General features: G+C 40.1%; 1 protein-coding gene across 4 annotated transcripts in view; it reads right to left on the reverse strand.

Moving 5' to 3' along the window:
- Positions 1 to 16,734, reverse strand: part of LOC149321741 (cytoplasmic FMR1-interacting protein 2) — a 106,507-nt gene that overhangs the window by 41,655 nt on the left and 48,118 nt on the right. For all 4 annotated transcript variants that reach the window (XM_089527819.1, XM_089527829.1, XM_089527800.1 and 1 more), the window contains exons 12-21: positions 14,262 to 14,381; positions 13,861 to 13,986; positions 11,638 to 11,804; positions 8,330 to 8,477; positions 7,370 to 7,523; positions 6,807 to 6,963; positions 5,204 to 5,300; positions 5,017 to 5,093; positions 2,037 to 2,145; positions 1,246 to 1,365 (exon numbers count right to left, since the gene is read on the reverse strand). In XM_089527819.1, the coding sequence (XP_089383945.1) occupies positions 1,246 to 1,365; positions 2,037 to 2,145; positions 5,017 to 5,093; positions 5,204 to 5,300; positions 6,807 to 6,963; positions 7,370 to 7,523; positions 8,330 to 8,477; positions 11,638 to 11,804; positions 13,861 to 13,986; positions 14,262 to 14,381 (1,275 nt within the window). The remainder of the gene's footprint in view (positions 1 to 1,245; positions 1,366 to 2,036; positions 2,146 to 5,016; positions 5,094 to 5,203; positions 5,301 to 6,806; positions 6,964 to 7,369; positions 7,524 to 8,329; positions 8,478 to 11,637; positions 11,805 to 13,860; positions 13,987 to 14,261; positions 14,382 to 16,734) is intronic.

Here is a 16,734-nt window from a genome sequence, read left to right on the forward strand (position 1 = left end):
GTGACCTTGGGCAAGTTACACCCTCTCAGGAGATTTTCAAACTCCTGAAAATGACAGGAGAAAAATGGAGCGCTCCCCCTTCCATTCCCAAAGCTAAGCCCAAGACTTGTCCCATTTTCCCCAATGGTGCTGTGACTGCATGCATGCACAGCCATTGGGGTCAATGGGACCTGAGCATCCATGGATTTTGGTATCCATGGGGGTGTGTGTTCGGAACAGATCCCACACAGATACAAAGGGACAACTGTAAAGGTAAAGGTTTCCCCTTGACATGAATGTCTAGTCGTAACCAACTGTAGGGGGCAGTGCTCATCTCCATTACTAAGCCCTTCGGCTTTGAGCATCGGAAGAGCCAGCACTGTCTGAAGATGATTTGGATGGTCATGTGGCCAGTATGACCACACAGAACTCTGTTACCTTCCCACCATAGTGGTACCTATTTATCTATTTGCGTGCTCACTCCATCATGTGGCACTTGGGCCTCGAACTGCCAAACTTCCAAATTTCTGATTGTCAGAATTGGTATCTTAACCACTAAGCCACCACATCCCTTATATTAGCACAATACAGAATAATTTATATTGCTTGCACAACTCACCTAAGTAATACTTACAGTCCTTATTATTATAACACCCAAACTGCAAACTGGAGGAGAAGGGGAAACCTCAGATTGAGACAAGGTTCCTTTCCTAAGAACACTGACTTCACAAGGCAAGCTATGGGTGGCCGTGAAGCTGCAGGCAATACTTTTACTGCTCTGTCTCTTGACCACTGGCCTGATATCTAACTACAATTTTCTAGCAACTGAACTATCTGATTGAATTATCTGAAAATTCTCATTCTGTGGTGTATAATTATGCCTCCTCCTTAAAAATAAGAAGTCTAAGAAATATTATCGATATTTAAAAGGTCTTGAATGTGAAGTCTGCCAACTATCCCAAAGAAATGTTGGTGATTCCTCCCCAATCTGGAAATAAGAGTGTGAAATGTGGACAATAACCAAGAATCAACAGCTGCACACAGGATTGTCAATACACTCTTGTAATTGTTGGCTGCAATACATACATGAGAAGCACACAATCTACAACAAATGAGCACATTAATAATTGTACGGCTTAACAAACAGTTTGGCTGGAGATGACAGAAAATACTGGCAGTCAGAAATGTACTGGAAATGAAACATCTGTGCAATAAGAAGGCACACATTCTCCACATTCTGTTCCCTTTCATCAGAACAGTGCTTACCACAATGGATGTCAGATCCTCACTCTCAAAGCGACTAATAGCCTGGTCTAATGATTTGTACATCGCAGCTGAGATACGTTGGGTGATAAGCCTGTTTAGGTCAATTGACCTTCCTAGCAGCTGTGAGGAGAAGAAGCAAATGAGATGATTAAAAAGTGGGGGGGGAAATCTAAGACAAAAAGGTAGAGAAAGAACAAAACAGACTAACCTGATACATTGGTTAGTTTATCTTTCCTGAAATGGAGATAAGGATTTCAGCCTATTCAGTTTACAGAAAGGGGCAGATCCATGCTTGCAGAATAGTGCATGCTGAAATATTGCTACAGTGATGTGCAGTGTGTGCAGTTGTAGGCATACTGTGGAGACCCAGTGGTTGTAAGGCACTGCTCACTGGACCATATGAAAATAAGTGGCATGGCTTGGGCAGAAGGAAGAGAAAAGCATGCCATGAGCAGAACTGAAGAGAACATGAATGTGAGAACAGCTCATTAGATATGCCCGCTATTCCTGGTCACATGTCTACTGCCCTTTACTTCACCAAGGGTACAGACTATATACTTCACACCATATGTAAGAGCACAAATGAAGCAACCACAGAAATCTAGATGTGCTATAAGAAATTATAAACATGTGCATCTATTTACCCTTTTGCATGATGCAGAGTGCCATGCACACTCACAGTGCCATGTACACCTGCATACTTCCACATGCAAAATGGATGTGTGAAGCCACCATTGCTTCCAGGGCCAAAGAAAAGACTGGAAATCATGTTCAGACTGACTGTGTCATACCTGGACATGCCTCTGTTTGAGCAATGTTTCGTATCGGTTGGATGGCGGGTAAGGGATAATCACTCCATAATTTTTACATTCAGCCCGGAATCGTTTATCCAATAAGACACTGCAATTGGAAAATGCTTGTCAATATTTTTACTTGATTGCATCCTCACTAGCTCAATTAACATTAATTGGATTTCACCTAAAAGGAAATCTATGCAACAGGCCAGTATTCCGTGACATGGATAGATCCAGACAATTGATATTAGCACACCGGCTTTTATTTCCATGCTAGGTGCAGGCTTCTCCCAGACCGTTTAAAGCATAGAGAAATCCCATTCTTTAAAAGATCCAGGAGAACCCCGGTTGGGCACGGGATGAGTACTGCCCAGTGATAGCACTATGTTATAGAACCCATTCCTGTGCATTTACATCCCGCACCTAGAACAGGAATAAAAGCTGATGGGCTAATCTCTAATGTTCCGCTACAATTATCATCATTCTTGATCATTGGACAAGGTCACTGAACTTATTTGGGAACTACAGTCCAAAACATCTAGAGCAAAGCTGGGAATACTGCAGCCTGCAGGCCACATGCAGTCCCTGGACCCCCATCCCTTGACACCTCTGAAACCCAAAGTCTCCCAAAGCTTCCCCCCATTTAAAAACAAACAAATTTCAGCACAATTTGTGGGTAATTTTGCCCCCCACCATGCAGAAAACTCCTCAAACACAATTGATTAATTAATTAATTGAATTTATATCACACTTTTTCCCCAAGATGAGATTTGAGGTGGATTTTTAAAAGATGAAGCTAAGACATTAGTTTACAAAAGCCAAAAAAAGAAAAGCAATATTACTTTAAAAACATGATTAAAAACAGTTTAAAATACTTAAAACATATTCAAAATAATTTCCAGTAAAATATTTAAAATATAGCACACCACTTGACACACATATTACAGCTTCATAATTAAAATGCAGAGGCCTCCCTGAATAAAAACATCTGTCACAGGCAACCCCGAACCCAGAACTGCATAGAAAAATGGGGTAATAGTGGGCGCTTGGTATCTGCTGGGGTTTGGTTCCAGGACACCCCCCCCCCCCCCCCGGATACCAAAATCCATGGATGCTCAAGTCCCATTAAATACAATGGCACAGTAAAATGGTATCCTTTATATAAAAAGATGAATTTTTTTGGAATATTTTCAAACCGTGGATGATTGCATATGTAGATAAAGTATCTGTGGGTATGGAGGGTTGACTAAATAAGCTGTATTTCAGCTTGCTAGTAGTGCAATGCCTGCAAGGGGGCCTGGACAGAAGGCTCAAATATAGGAAATGTCCTGGAAAAGGAAGATATCTGAACTAGAGGGATCCAGGCTGGAAAATGTAATGGCACATAGTGGACTTATGCTCAATTATTAATCTCAACTAAAGAAGACCCATTGAATCAATGCAATTTACTTCAATATCGACTCCTCAGTCATGAGGTGATTCAATGAGTCTACTGTGCCTGGGACTATTCAAGGCATTCAGGACAGTGACTATTAGTGAAGAAATGGATTCCACTACTCTCTGTTTTTAGAGCTTTCTGCCTTATTCCATTCATTAAAAAATGTCATTCCATCCTTCTCACTGTAGCCAAAGCATTACAGTTTAGGCTATTAGTCTAAAGCTAACATTGATCTTCATGACCAAGTCCTTCAAAAATTGTCTGGGTATAGGTCTACTGGAAAAACTGGGCATTTTACATATGTACTCCTGACCCTATCCATATTCCTTCAATTTAGCCTTCTCAAATTTGCACAGGAACTGCACAAAGATACAGATCTGCACCAGCACCAACTGAAGTGCCTGCTTTATGATATAAAGGTTCACAGGATGAAGAAGAGAAAGCCCAGTAGTTTCCAGGATTTCAGTATGTTGGTAATTCTTGCTTTTACTCATCAAGCCTTGTGATTGGTTTCTAAAACAAACTAGAAGATCCTATATCCTTACTCCCCAACTCCTCCCTGCAATGTTAACCATAGATTCTAGAGAACAGGAGTGAATTTGTAAGTGCTAAAGTCTGAGATGTTGCATCACTGGAGATGTGTGGAGGTAATTCGTTTAGATACTAAAAGGAATTCCTGGGGGGAAAAAAGTAGAAAATACGGATGAGGTATAAAATTCATCTCGTCTTGTAATGTGAATTACCACATTAACTATGGCCCCATACAGACAGGCCAAAATAAAGCTGCTTCGGGTCACTTTGGAGGTATGCTGTTTAAATGATGCATACATCCTAAGAGTCCGGAAGCTGTGCCAAAGCCATGTACAGGCCCTATGTGGACTTAGTGCATGAAAAAATATGCTATTTCAAAGCCAGAACCTGATTTTGACAATATAGCAGTCTGGTTTGCTTGATGTAAAATATGCTTTTGACCAAGTTTGAAGAATATCTTCAGTGGCTAAAAAGGTAGTTGTTATCCAATAGTAAGCACTACCTGAACCTCTGAACTCATAAATAGGCTTTAAAATCACATTCTAAAAACCTATTCCACCATCCCTTTCTATACTTTCCCTTACACATGGAGAATTCATTATAATTTTATGTGAGATTAATATGCAATACTGTCATTCTGAGACATATGCATAAAGATGGCTGCAGATTCCTGCAGTGAGTGTGAACTCAGAGTTTAGAAAAGTTATTTCTCTGGACAACCATTTCCAGAGTGCCCTGGATAGCATTGATCTGCTCACTGGGGGATTCAGGGAGTTGTATTTCAAAACAAACAAACCTAAACAACAACAACACTTTTTAAAGATGTGTGTGAATCTGATATCAGTGTCCTCTTGCCTTTCTTTAGCACTGTCTGCTTTGATTTATCATCAGATAAAGAACTAATCAATTCTTACAGAAATACACAACAGCTGATGCAACATAGTCCTGAGCTTGACTTAAAAAAACATGTTTTGACATAGGGACCAAAAATCAACAGAAATCTCATACCTGCCAGCCATTGCTTTATAGTAAGCAAAGATTTGGTCTGCCAGTTTGTACACAAACTGATCGAAACACAAGTTCACCTGGTAGAAGAACAAAAAACGAGTTAAACAACAAACATGCATAACTGAGGATAAGCTTTTTATGAAATTCCTAAAACAAATTTTTAGTGAAAAGGGGGAAAGAAACTCACTTCTGCTTCAATTTCATCATAGAGAAATTGCTTTTTAAACTTGGTTAAAGCATAATAAGCGCTATCATTGTAGAGATCCAATGGATACAGCACATACCTGCAAAGAAAGAAATCCATGAATGCTAACATAATGTTCAAGTAGAGTGGGCAACTCTGCTTTTGCACTTTTTAAAATTTATTTTAAAAATATCATGTATAAACTTGACCTTCACTCATGAATAAACCTTTGTTGTTGTTGTAATCCTTGTTGCATGCCTTCACATTTTTATTTCCAAATTATGGTGACCCTAAGGGTTTTCTGGGGCTGAGAGCATGTGACTTCTCCAAGGTAATTCACTGAATTTCCATGGCCAGGCGGGGAATCAAAGCATGGTCTTCAGAGTTTCCTGGTCTCTCAAACTACTATACCACACTGGCTCTCTAAATAAACCCTAGGCCACTATAATTAAAAATCTGTTACCAATTAATAATTAAAATATTAAAAGTCAATACAAATGAAGCATCTCTACTATGGCCTAAATTCAGTACAAAGTTGGGCATGCTTAAGCCCATTAGGCATGTGTCTTGGGCTCTCTGTTTTAAAGTGGAAGCAGTCACTTTCAGGTACTTAAAAGCATTTGTGTATGGGTGAGAACAAGGGATACAAATCTTCACTTAGATCATTCTCAAAAGCAAGAATAAATACCTTTTTTCCCACTAGGTGAGAATGTAAGAGGTTTTACACATGGTAATGTTTAGAAATCAGTATGGCACAGTGGTCTGAGTCTTGGACTACGACTCTGGGGACAAGAATTTGAATTCCTGCTCAGCCATGGAAGTCCACTGGGTGACATTAGGCAAGCCAAACACTCTCACCCTGAGAAAACCTTTGATTGGTTCACCACAGAGTCATCATAAGTCAGAAATGACTTGAAGGCAGACAACAGCAACAACAAATGATTTCTCCCAACATTTTTTTTTTGGGGGGGGGGAGTTCATGCAAAAAAATTATTGCTAACGCCCATTCTACCAAAGGGAGGAACATCAAACATATAAAGTCAGAGACAAAGACAATAAAACACAACACTAGAAATACAGTGGACCCTTGGTATCCCCTGGGGGTTGGTTCCAGGACACTACCCCAAAACCCCATGGATACCACAATCTGTGGATGATCAAATCCCATTATTTATAGTGGCGTAGTAAAATGATGTCCCTTATATAACCTGGCAAAATCAAGGTTTGCTTTGGGGATTTTTTTGGGTGTGTGTGTGTGTGCAAATCATGGATGGTTGAATACGTGGATGAAGAATCTGTGGATATGGATGGCAGATTGTATATATAAAATCCCCAAAATCCCACTAGCCACCATAATTTCATGGCAGCTGACCATTCTCCTGATGAGGTGTCTGGACACTCCATTTCTATGTGCAGACATTCTTTCTTACCCCTACCAAGAAAAGTGGAAATCCCAAAATCTTGCAAATGGGAGTCTGTAGTGGCACAGAATGGCAAACTGACAATTATCAGGGCCACTATCTACGAAAGGCAGGATCATGATCTATAGTATTTGAAAATGACTCTGTGTATTTATATGAATAAAAAATAATCTTTAAGCTCTTACTCCATCATAGAAGGTTCTTTGGTTTCCAGGATGTGATCTGTTAGAATCCAAGGCATAGACATCTCAATAGGAAACTGAATTCGACGACCCATGGTCAACTCCAAAAAAAATTCTCGGAACCAAAGCTGGGACAGATCACAGCACTGCTGAAGGGCTTCTGAAAACACACAGCATTTCCCCACAACCATGAACAACAAAGGTTTAATGCTAATGAAAAAGTATATTTCACATATTGGCCATTTTTCAGTTTGAACTTTTTAAAAATCATAATTAAAAACTGCTAAACAGAAATAAAAACTATCAAGATTAAGAAAAAAACAGAATATACAAAATGCTATACAGATTTATCTGTAAAATATTTATGGATGAATTTCTTACAATACTATGATGACAGTTTATTCAACAACTAGTTAGAACACCCATACTAACAATTACTCCTGATTTAAAAATAAGCCAGATTTAAAAAATCTAGACCTAAAAATAAACTATGGGCAAGATTCAGGTATACTTATGAATCAGATCAAATGTGTGCATATATGAGAATTGCCTGTATTACAACTTACCACTTATATTGAGAAGGTGAGTGAAGAAAAAAGACTGCTTGTGGAACTCTTCAATGGCCAGCACTATGGGCCCATCCAGGCTGCTCCTGAGTGTCTTCTTTGAGCCACTCTTATCTGCAATGAGGGATTCCAGCATAGTTCTCACCATGTAAAGCTGTAAGGAGACATTAATTGTTGTTACTATAGCCTTTACAAAAGCATCATTCTCTGCAAGCAAATCCAAGAGTTCGAACTAGAATTGACCCATTGAAACAATGGGATTTACAGAAAAATACTATTGACTCTTTGAGTCTATTTCAGTTGGGACTATCAATCAGATTTAGAATTTTCACTTCATCTAAAGTGGGGATAGAAAGAATATTCAACAAAGATAGTTTTAAAACAAAAGGTTTTCCTGAAACATGCTAATGAGAATGTTAGAAGAATGAGACTTTTTGCAATCTGCAACTTATTTTAAGTGGCTGTGTTATCAGCACTGATCATTTCTTTGGTAGGAGGAAGGAGGCTCTTTGTGGACAACTTCATTCTTGTTAACCAGTCTCGAGTCGATCCTGACTCATGGTGACCCAGTGGATGAGACATCTTCAAGATTCCATGTTTTCCACTGTTCTGCTTAGTTCCTGTAAACTCATACCCGTGACCTCCTCAATGGAGTCCATCCATTTAACATGCAGCCTTCCTCTCTTTCTCCTTCACCTTTCCTGGCATTGTTGGGTTTTTTCCCCAACAGGTTGTGCCTTCTTATGATGTGTCCAAAGTATGACAGCCTCAGTTTTGTCATCTTGGCTTCCAGGGAGATTTCTGGCTTGATCTGCTCTAGGACCCAATTGTTTGTCTTTTTGGCAACTAGTGCATGAATTACAATAATACTGGTGTGAAAGAGATTAAAATAAAGCAGAGCTGTTTAAATGTTTACACAGGCAGCAAATCTGTGTTCCAAGCAAGGAAAGAAATGCATACCTGTGTGCTTGAAGGTCCTACAGCTCTCCGTGGAACCTTGATATCAAAACCACCTTTAGGGTCTTTTTCTCCTCTCAGACAAGGGTCATTTGGAGGCTCACGTCCTCCTTCCCAGTCACAGATTGTCTTTCTAATTGCCTGAAGGACACTAAAAAAAGCAATGAAATTGGAATTGAATAGGCATTCAAGACACTAACTGGATTAAATCAGCATTGTCACTGCTTCTGCAGTTTGACCTACTCCCATATTAGAACCAATACATTTATGTCACGTTAACTCCCCCCCCCCACAACAAACACTTTTTACCCAACAAAATGGGTAAATGATGCCATTTTTCAGGGAAACAATATGGTGACAATGTTTATTTTTGTTGTGTGCCTTCAAGTCATTTCTGACTTATAGCAACTCTAAATCAACCCTATCATAGAGTTTTCTTGGTAAGATTTGTTAGGAGGAGGCTAGCCATTGCCCTGAGGCTGAGAGCTTGTGATTTGCCTAAGGTCATCCAGTGGGTTCCCATGGCTGATCTGGGAATTGAACCCACCACAATCATTGACAGAGAGGTGACTCAGAGGATATCATGGTCAATGATATCAAAAGCCACTGAGAGGTCTGGCAAAAACAACAGGGACACACACCCTCTGTCCAGTTCTCTGCATAGTTTATCTGCAAAGGTGACCAAAGCTGTTTCTGTCCCATAACCAGGCATAAAATCAGATTGACATGGATCTAGATAATCCACCTCATCCAGAAATGCCTGGAGTTGGGAAGCCACCACATGCTCCAGCATCTTGCCCAAAAATGGCAGATTGGAGACTGGCCTGTAATTATCTAGTCCAGGGTAGTTTTTTTCAAAAGAGATTTTACCACAGCCTCTTTTAGGCTTGTTGGAACCCTGCCTTGCTGTAGAGAGGCATTAATCCCTTACCCACTCCACCAGTCCTCCTTTGGCCTGTTTAAGCCAGGAAGGGCAAAGATCTAATATACATGCGGTGGCTCTCCCCTCTCAAAGGATCCTGTCCTCATCATCAGGCTGCACAAACTGAAAGTTATCTATCAGTACCGGACAAGCAGGAGCCAAGGTTACACCCAAGATAATATAAAGTCTGGATCCAGGTAGTTGCTGGAAACTGGGTGCCAGTGCCTTGCCCTTTAATGGGGTCCAGTGCCCTTTAATGGGGTCCTGTTAAGGGGCATTGTGGGTGGGGCAGTATGGTCCATTTGGGGGCAGAAGGGCATGCCCTATCACCAGGTGATCAGGAACCACACAGCTGCTGTGCACCCATGTGGACTTTGTAACTTTCATTTTGGTTCCTCTTCCAGAAGATGGAGTTGGAGGTGCATTCATCCATAACAGGCAGGCTATCTGACCTGGATCCAGATTTCATGCCAAATCAAAAGTACCAACTGTTATAAATAAAGTTGTAGCCTTGATATTTCCAAAAGAATCTCTGTGGTGTGTTTTCTGCTCTGGCTCCCCTCCCTATGTTGAATTCACAGCCGAAACTGCAAAAGGTATACTCAAAATGCAAATGATAGCACTATTTAAATCACTTTCCAATAATTAATTTAAAAGAAGAGAATACACTGAAGAGAAAATAGTAAGTTAAACTGCTTTTCAGTTTTTTCCCAAAACCCTCAAGGAAACATATCTGAGGAGAAGCATAGATAATTGACCAGAGAATGATCTCATAAAGGGAAAAAGACATGGAAGCCATATGTAAGTTGCTCTAAATTCCCTGACAGAAGAGGAGGTCATACATACATATTAAAATATTTAAAATATTGCACATGTGGAGATACTTCCATATGCACTCTTTTATATCAATGCTCTAGTTGATTCAGAAGATAAAAAGTAACAGATTTGTATACAATAAGCTGCATATTGATCGTGAGACACTTGCACAAACATAATTTCAGACAAAGGACCAGGCAAAACCACCTCTGAGTATTCCTTGCCTAAGAAAAACCTATGAAATTCAAGGACTTGCCATAAGTTGACGGAAACACACACACCCACGCACTCACACACCATACTTCTTTGTGACTATGGGCCCATGCAGACAGGCCAAAATAAAGCTGCTTCGGGTCTCTTTGGAGGTATGCTGTTTAAATGACATACACATCATAAGAGGCCAGAAGCTGCACCAAAGCTGCACTTCAGTCTTTAGGACTGTAGCATGGCTTTGGCGTGGCTTCCAGCCTCTTAGGACACATGCATTATTTAAATAGCATTCCTCTAAAGCGACCTGAAGCAGTTTTATTTTGGCCTGTCTGTATGGGCCCTATGAGTGAAATAGTCACTGGTTCAGAACTCATGATCCATTTACCTCAATATCTCCTGAATATTTACTTTATGAGTACTAAATTATACAAACTGTGAAGGTATGAATGGACCATAAACTGGGGCAGCAAACCATTGCCTCATCTAGCCTATCACTGTTATTTCAGCAGTGATCCAGAGTTTACATGTATGGTGCTTCCAGCCCTAGTATCTTTTTAGCTGGAGGTGCCAGAGCACAAGGGCACTTATGATCCAAGCAGGAAGATGTTTGTCCTGAAAAGCCAGGGTGAGCACTTCTGCTTGCTTGGGCCTGCCTGTGCCAAGGACTGAACTAGGGATTTTCTGTATGCAAAGAATGTGCCCTTTGGATGAGCTATAGTTCTGCATTATAACTTCCAAATAGACACAGACATGTCATTTTGACTGTGGAGCCAGGTCTTACGGGGGGGGGGGGGGGGGGGTTCAGATAAACGGGTCCATGTTTCTTCTGGACAGTCAAAAGCATATGAGGCTAAAAACCTTTTTTTAAAAAAATCTATCTGTCTATCTATCTATCTATCTATCTATCTATCTATCTATCTTTGCCCAGCTGCTGGAGATGGGGATTGTTAAAAGTCCAGTGGCTGAAGATGTTGTTGTTCAGCTGTTATCTAACTGCTGGAGATGGGATTGTTACTAGTTGTGTGCTTGGCTTTTTTAGTTTCAAGATTGTGTTTCTAGATTACATTTTTAATAGTTTGGAATTGTGTTTTTTTAATTTTAATTTATTCATATAAGTGAAAAATGAAAAAGGAAAAAAAGGAAAGACCTTACACAACAGAGGTAGGCAAAATGTGACTCTGGCACTTCATATGAATCCCCAGGGCACAAACCAATGATGTGGAGCATTTGAGTGCAAATGTATAAAATGAAGACATTGCAGCATGAAGAATGCAGAGAAAACCTGATTTAGGGCTTTTTTTTTGTGTGGGGGGGGGGGATGTGTAGAACACACTGGGAGGTTTTGCTTGAAGGCTAGTCTCACCTGATGAGGACATTCTTCTTTTTCCTTACAGCTTGCCTCAGTGGCTCTCTTAGTGTCACCTGAGCAAAATCTTGAAGAGCAGCATAGATTGTGTTCCTGATGGCCTGATTGAAGACACTCTCCATGCGACCCATTAGCACTTGAAGACCTTTTATCATAGCAATCACCTGAAGAATTAAAAACGGAATAGTTATTAGGTATTCCCTCCTAAGGTAAATAAAGTACACACTTTCCTCTCATGTAGTTTGTTTGTTTTAAAGTTGCCTGTCAATATTATTTGTTAGGCCTTCCCAAAAACACTGTATTCTATTGTGGGAGAAAAATGTAAGTCCAAATTGTTTAGCCATTTCAATATTGTTAGGTAAACATATTCCATGATGTTAGAATATGTGCAAATACACACAAGGTTTGGTAAAACTGGGGAAAGAGAACATTGTGTTGCTGCCCTAACTAAAGCACTAACAGGATAACACAAGAATATAACAGCCCTGATGAATCAGACTAAAGGCATGTGTAATGTAGGAGTGGATAACTGTGGCCTCATGGATGTTGTAGGACTGCAAAATTTCCTACCATTGCCTGTGTTGGCAACAGCTGATTATAAGGTGTAAGGGTGATGAAACAGATGGCCCTAAAGGGGCAGCTTGAAGCCACTACTCTGATTGCCAGATCGGGACTGCAGCAACCACATGCTGTGGCCCTGATCCAGCTTTTTTCTGGCACAAAAAGAAGTGGCAAAACTGGAAAAAACTGTTTTTTCTGCCTCGTCTTTTCAGAGCTCCTGCATCATGTGACATCTAAATTCCACACCACTGGAGTGCCAAAAAGCTGCCCCTATGTGGGCAATGGAGCAATGTAATGCTGGCTTCGGGGCAGCGTCAAGGCACTCATCATGCATACACCATGCCCATGCCACCAGGAAGCCAGCTTATTGTGCCAGTCTGTTCTAGCCCTCAGTAAACAATGTCTGGAAGGTCACAACTGCCTACTCCAATCTCGTCCAACATCCTATTTTCCATGATGGGCAACTAAATGCCATTGGGCATGCCACAAACAGGACATTAAAGGCCATCCTTCCATTGGTCCTGTTTACAGTAGCTAAAGTATTTTCAGGTGAACAAATCTCTTGAGCCCAGAGGTTACATTTAGACATCATGAGTAGTGATGATCCTTGTTTCCCTGGGATCTGGATGGAATTATAAAAAAATCTTCTGCTCTGTATTCTGTTAGCTCCAGAGATAATATTGTTGTCATGACCTGCTTCCAAAAACATAGCAATTTCTATATCAGTACACTTAAGCACTCCCTAAATGATTTACAAAACGTAAGCTAATTGCCCCCAACAATCTGGGTACTCATTTTAGTGACCTCAGAAGGATGCAAGCCTGAGTTGAACTTGAGCCCCCTGGCTGGAATTGAACTCGCAACCTTATGGTTTGTGAGTGAGTGGTTGCAGTACAGGCATTTAACCACTGCGATGCCAGGGCTCAGTAAACACGGCCTTTGATTCAGAGACTGAAGCAGAGGACATTCTGGAACCTGCTGCTGAACCAGAGCAAGAAGAGGTTTCAAAGCCACACTTATCAGATACAGACTAGAGTGCAGTACCAGCTCTGGCAAATAGTCCTGCCCATTCAGATATAGAAAACCACTTACTCCTACCTATATTTGCTGATTAGAAACAACACTGAGCAGGCTTAAGACAGTTTCAGAGGATTTATAGAAAGCAGCAATTAATTAAGTAGCAGCTGCATTGAGCTGCTGAGCTATACATTCCCAGTCCTGCCCTCCATGAATTGTCAGAGATTATCTGACCTACAGATAGTCTTGAACTCTGTGCTTGATCTGAACTGTGTTGTTGATCCCAGATGCCATGCACCTTGCCTGGACTGGGTTTGTTGAATTTGGATGCCATTTACCTGACTTGGACATTGCTCCACACTGTTTGAGACTTAAGGCTTGTATTTACTAAAGTAACGTAAGTGCTGAACTGTAAGCTACTCCTCATTAGCTGCAGGCTATCAGCTGTGTAGCAATCAGCCTTTGGCTGGTTACCCAGACTGTGTTTCAGACAATTGCACTTTTATCTGCACCATCAGTATATCACTTCCCTTTCGAAAATAGTAACAAAAAAGGGGTAGTCTTGGTTTTCCCAAATTGATACTTCAAACATTTTAAAAAGAAATGTTATTTTGAACAGAAAAAGCCAATATAATCACTCACCTCAACAAAAGCAAATTTTTCCTCACTGGTATAATTATACCGTGTGGCTCTCTCATATTCCTCAGCAGTGCCTGGGCAATCTTTGTTACAAAACTTATCAGTGGGATGTACCAGTTTCCAAGAATACTATGCAGAGAAAACAAAAACCAGAAACAATCTAGCCACTGACTCTTGTTATTTGAGAAAATTGTTTCAATCATTTAAAGATCACATAATCTTCCATTGTACACAGAACTTCTGTCTTATACATGTATTTCTTAACAAAAGAATCAGCTGGACTTTTGGGAGAAATGTGGATTATAAACAAACAAACAAGTAGTCTTTATTTATGGCAAGCCATTATGCCTGGTGTCAATCAAAACAAATCTATGACAATGGCTATGGTCAATCCCTGTACCTACCACTTCCATAACATGTGCACTCCACTTGGACAAAAGCTGAAGCCCCCGTAAAGCCAGGTCAAAAAGCTCTCTGTATTCTTCATCTGATTTCTGGCTGTCCAAGCCGGAGCCAGTCACAACCTGGAAAAGCAATACAAACAGCTGTTCCTTTGAAGCAAACAGTATTGCATTTGCTTAAGTTCTCTCACAACTGTATTTTTTATTAAATGCAACTGTTGCCACAAAGATTCATATCTCAGCAAGAAAATATCAATAGGTAACAAACTGACCACACTGAAAAGAAAGAAGCCAATGAAGGGATATCAGAAAAGCTGAGACATAGTTAAGATAAGATGCAGAGAGTATAATGGTCAAAATGACATTACTCCCCAAACTTAATTTCCTGTTTCAGACAAGATCTTTAAAAATAAAGAGCAAGAAAGAATTAATTATTGTGTATATAAGAACAAAAAACCTACACATTATGAAGATATTACAGACATAAAGTAAAGGGTGAACTAGGTTTCCTAACTGAAGACTTGACTATGAAGCATATGGATTTGTTGTTGTTATTGCTTTCAAAATAGCTCTGATTTATAGGTTTTTTTTTTTTTTTTTGGTATGATTTATTCAGAGGTGGTCTGCTATTGCCTTCCTCTGAATATAGCCTACAACATAGTATTAATCAGGCCCAACTCTAGTTTGCTTCTGAGTTCAGATAGGATCTTATAATAGTGACAGACAGGGTCTTACTGGATGGAGACAGAATACATAGATATGCAGGGTTTTTTAATCAATTAAATCTTGATTAACACATCTGTGCTTAAAAAGCTACATAGGATCAAAAATATTTTCAGCAATCCAGCTTCCACACTGCTGGGAAATGGTGGGGAAAAGCACAAGGATCTTCGGCAGTCCCTTTAGAACCTCTTCTATTTAGTTAAGCTTAGGAAAACACTCACAATAAAAAGCAAAAGTGATTGAATTATTTTTGGAACATTATTTTGGACAAATGCTGTACATCTGTGGCTGATATTAAGAAGCACCACGGAGACATATTCTTCACTGACATAAGACCACTGACTAACAACTGGCTTTTAAGTTTTAAAAAGCATGGTACAAATTACTATACAAATGGTTGACTGAATGATGCCCCAAGTGTTTGAGACAAGTATTTGATTTCTGTAGCCTCCCTCCCCGCACCTATATTCATGGAAGGATAGGGTATAAGTGTGCAAGCTCTGATCCCTATCTTCTTTTCCACAGTTCTTGTCATCTTCCATTTTCAGACCAAGGTGGTTTATGCATGGGCTGGAATACTCCTGGAGTAGCTCAAAGTATTCCGGGCTCAAAGCTAGCCCAACATCACTCCATTATATGGGACACTCAAGAGTGATGCTGAACAGCTCTTCACATGCATGTCCTGCTGTTCTGCCCATTGCTGGCACCATGGGTAACTCCCTCTGAGGTCAGAATGAGGCATCCAGCATCGATTACACAGCTGGAAGCCTTGTTCTGACCTCAGAGTTAGTGACTTGCACCAGCAGGGGCCAGCAACACATCAAGATGCCTGGTGTCACTGTGGAGACATGACTTTAAAAAAATTAAGGAAGGTATACCATGGGTTAAGTGCTGAATTGGCTGTATGTCTTCCATATAGTTTGCACTTAAACTGGGGTTTGGGCCCAGCATTGTTTGGGCTGATCGCTGGAAGGCCATGTTATTATGACCCATGCAGACATATCCCAAGTGAATGTCTTCAGTGCATAAGCTTCTGCAACTTTAAATGCCTTTCTTGCAATGTAGGACCCTAGAGAAAATTTTAAAATGTGCAGAGAACCTACACTAGGGGCATAAATTGTTTCTTATTTTGTTCTCACACACCACAAGGTAGATTTTCAAGATTTTTTTCTCTCTGCACATTTTCTAGTTATTTTTTTCACATTCTGGAAGTCTTTTGTGAAAACTTCATTTGTGTAAAACACTGTTTTTTATGCAAAACAGTCTTTTCTATGCAAATAAGTGCATGTCTTATTCCAAAGAAAGTTTCACAAAATGTCCTAAAATATGAAAAAACCATGCAGCAGTAATCCATTTATTCATCTAAGTACCATTTTTCTTTAAAGATGAGAAAATCTGTAACCATTCTTTCCATCAATATCCTACATAGAGACAAAGGGCTAACACCATTTAAGATTACCCAGGAGGCAAGGAGGGTGACAAAACGGCAATGAATAAATGGCATGCTTGTCCCTTCTCTCCTTTCAGTTGAACAGAATCTACATTAATGGTTCCCAAACTTTGGTTCTCCAGCTGTTTTGGACCTCAGCTCCCAAAAGCTTCAGCCAACTTCGCCAATAGTAAGACATTCTGGGAGCTGAAGTGAAAAACATCTGGAAGACCAAAGTTTGTGAATCACTGGTCCACAATCAAGGTGCACACTTGCACAAAGATCCTGTAGATCTACTGAAGCTTTACAAGTATGCTGTGAAAT

This window comes from Sceloporus occidentalis, unplaced genomic scaffold (assembly GCF_023333645.1).
Source record: "Sceloporus occidentalis isolate IW3139 unplaced genomic scaffold, rSceOcc1.0.p SCAF_1, whole genome shotgun sequence".
Taxonomy (NCBI): Eukaryota; Metazoa; Chordata; class Lepidosauria; order Squamata; family Phrynosomatidae; genus Sceloporus; species Sceloporus occidentalis.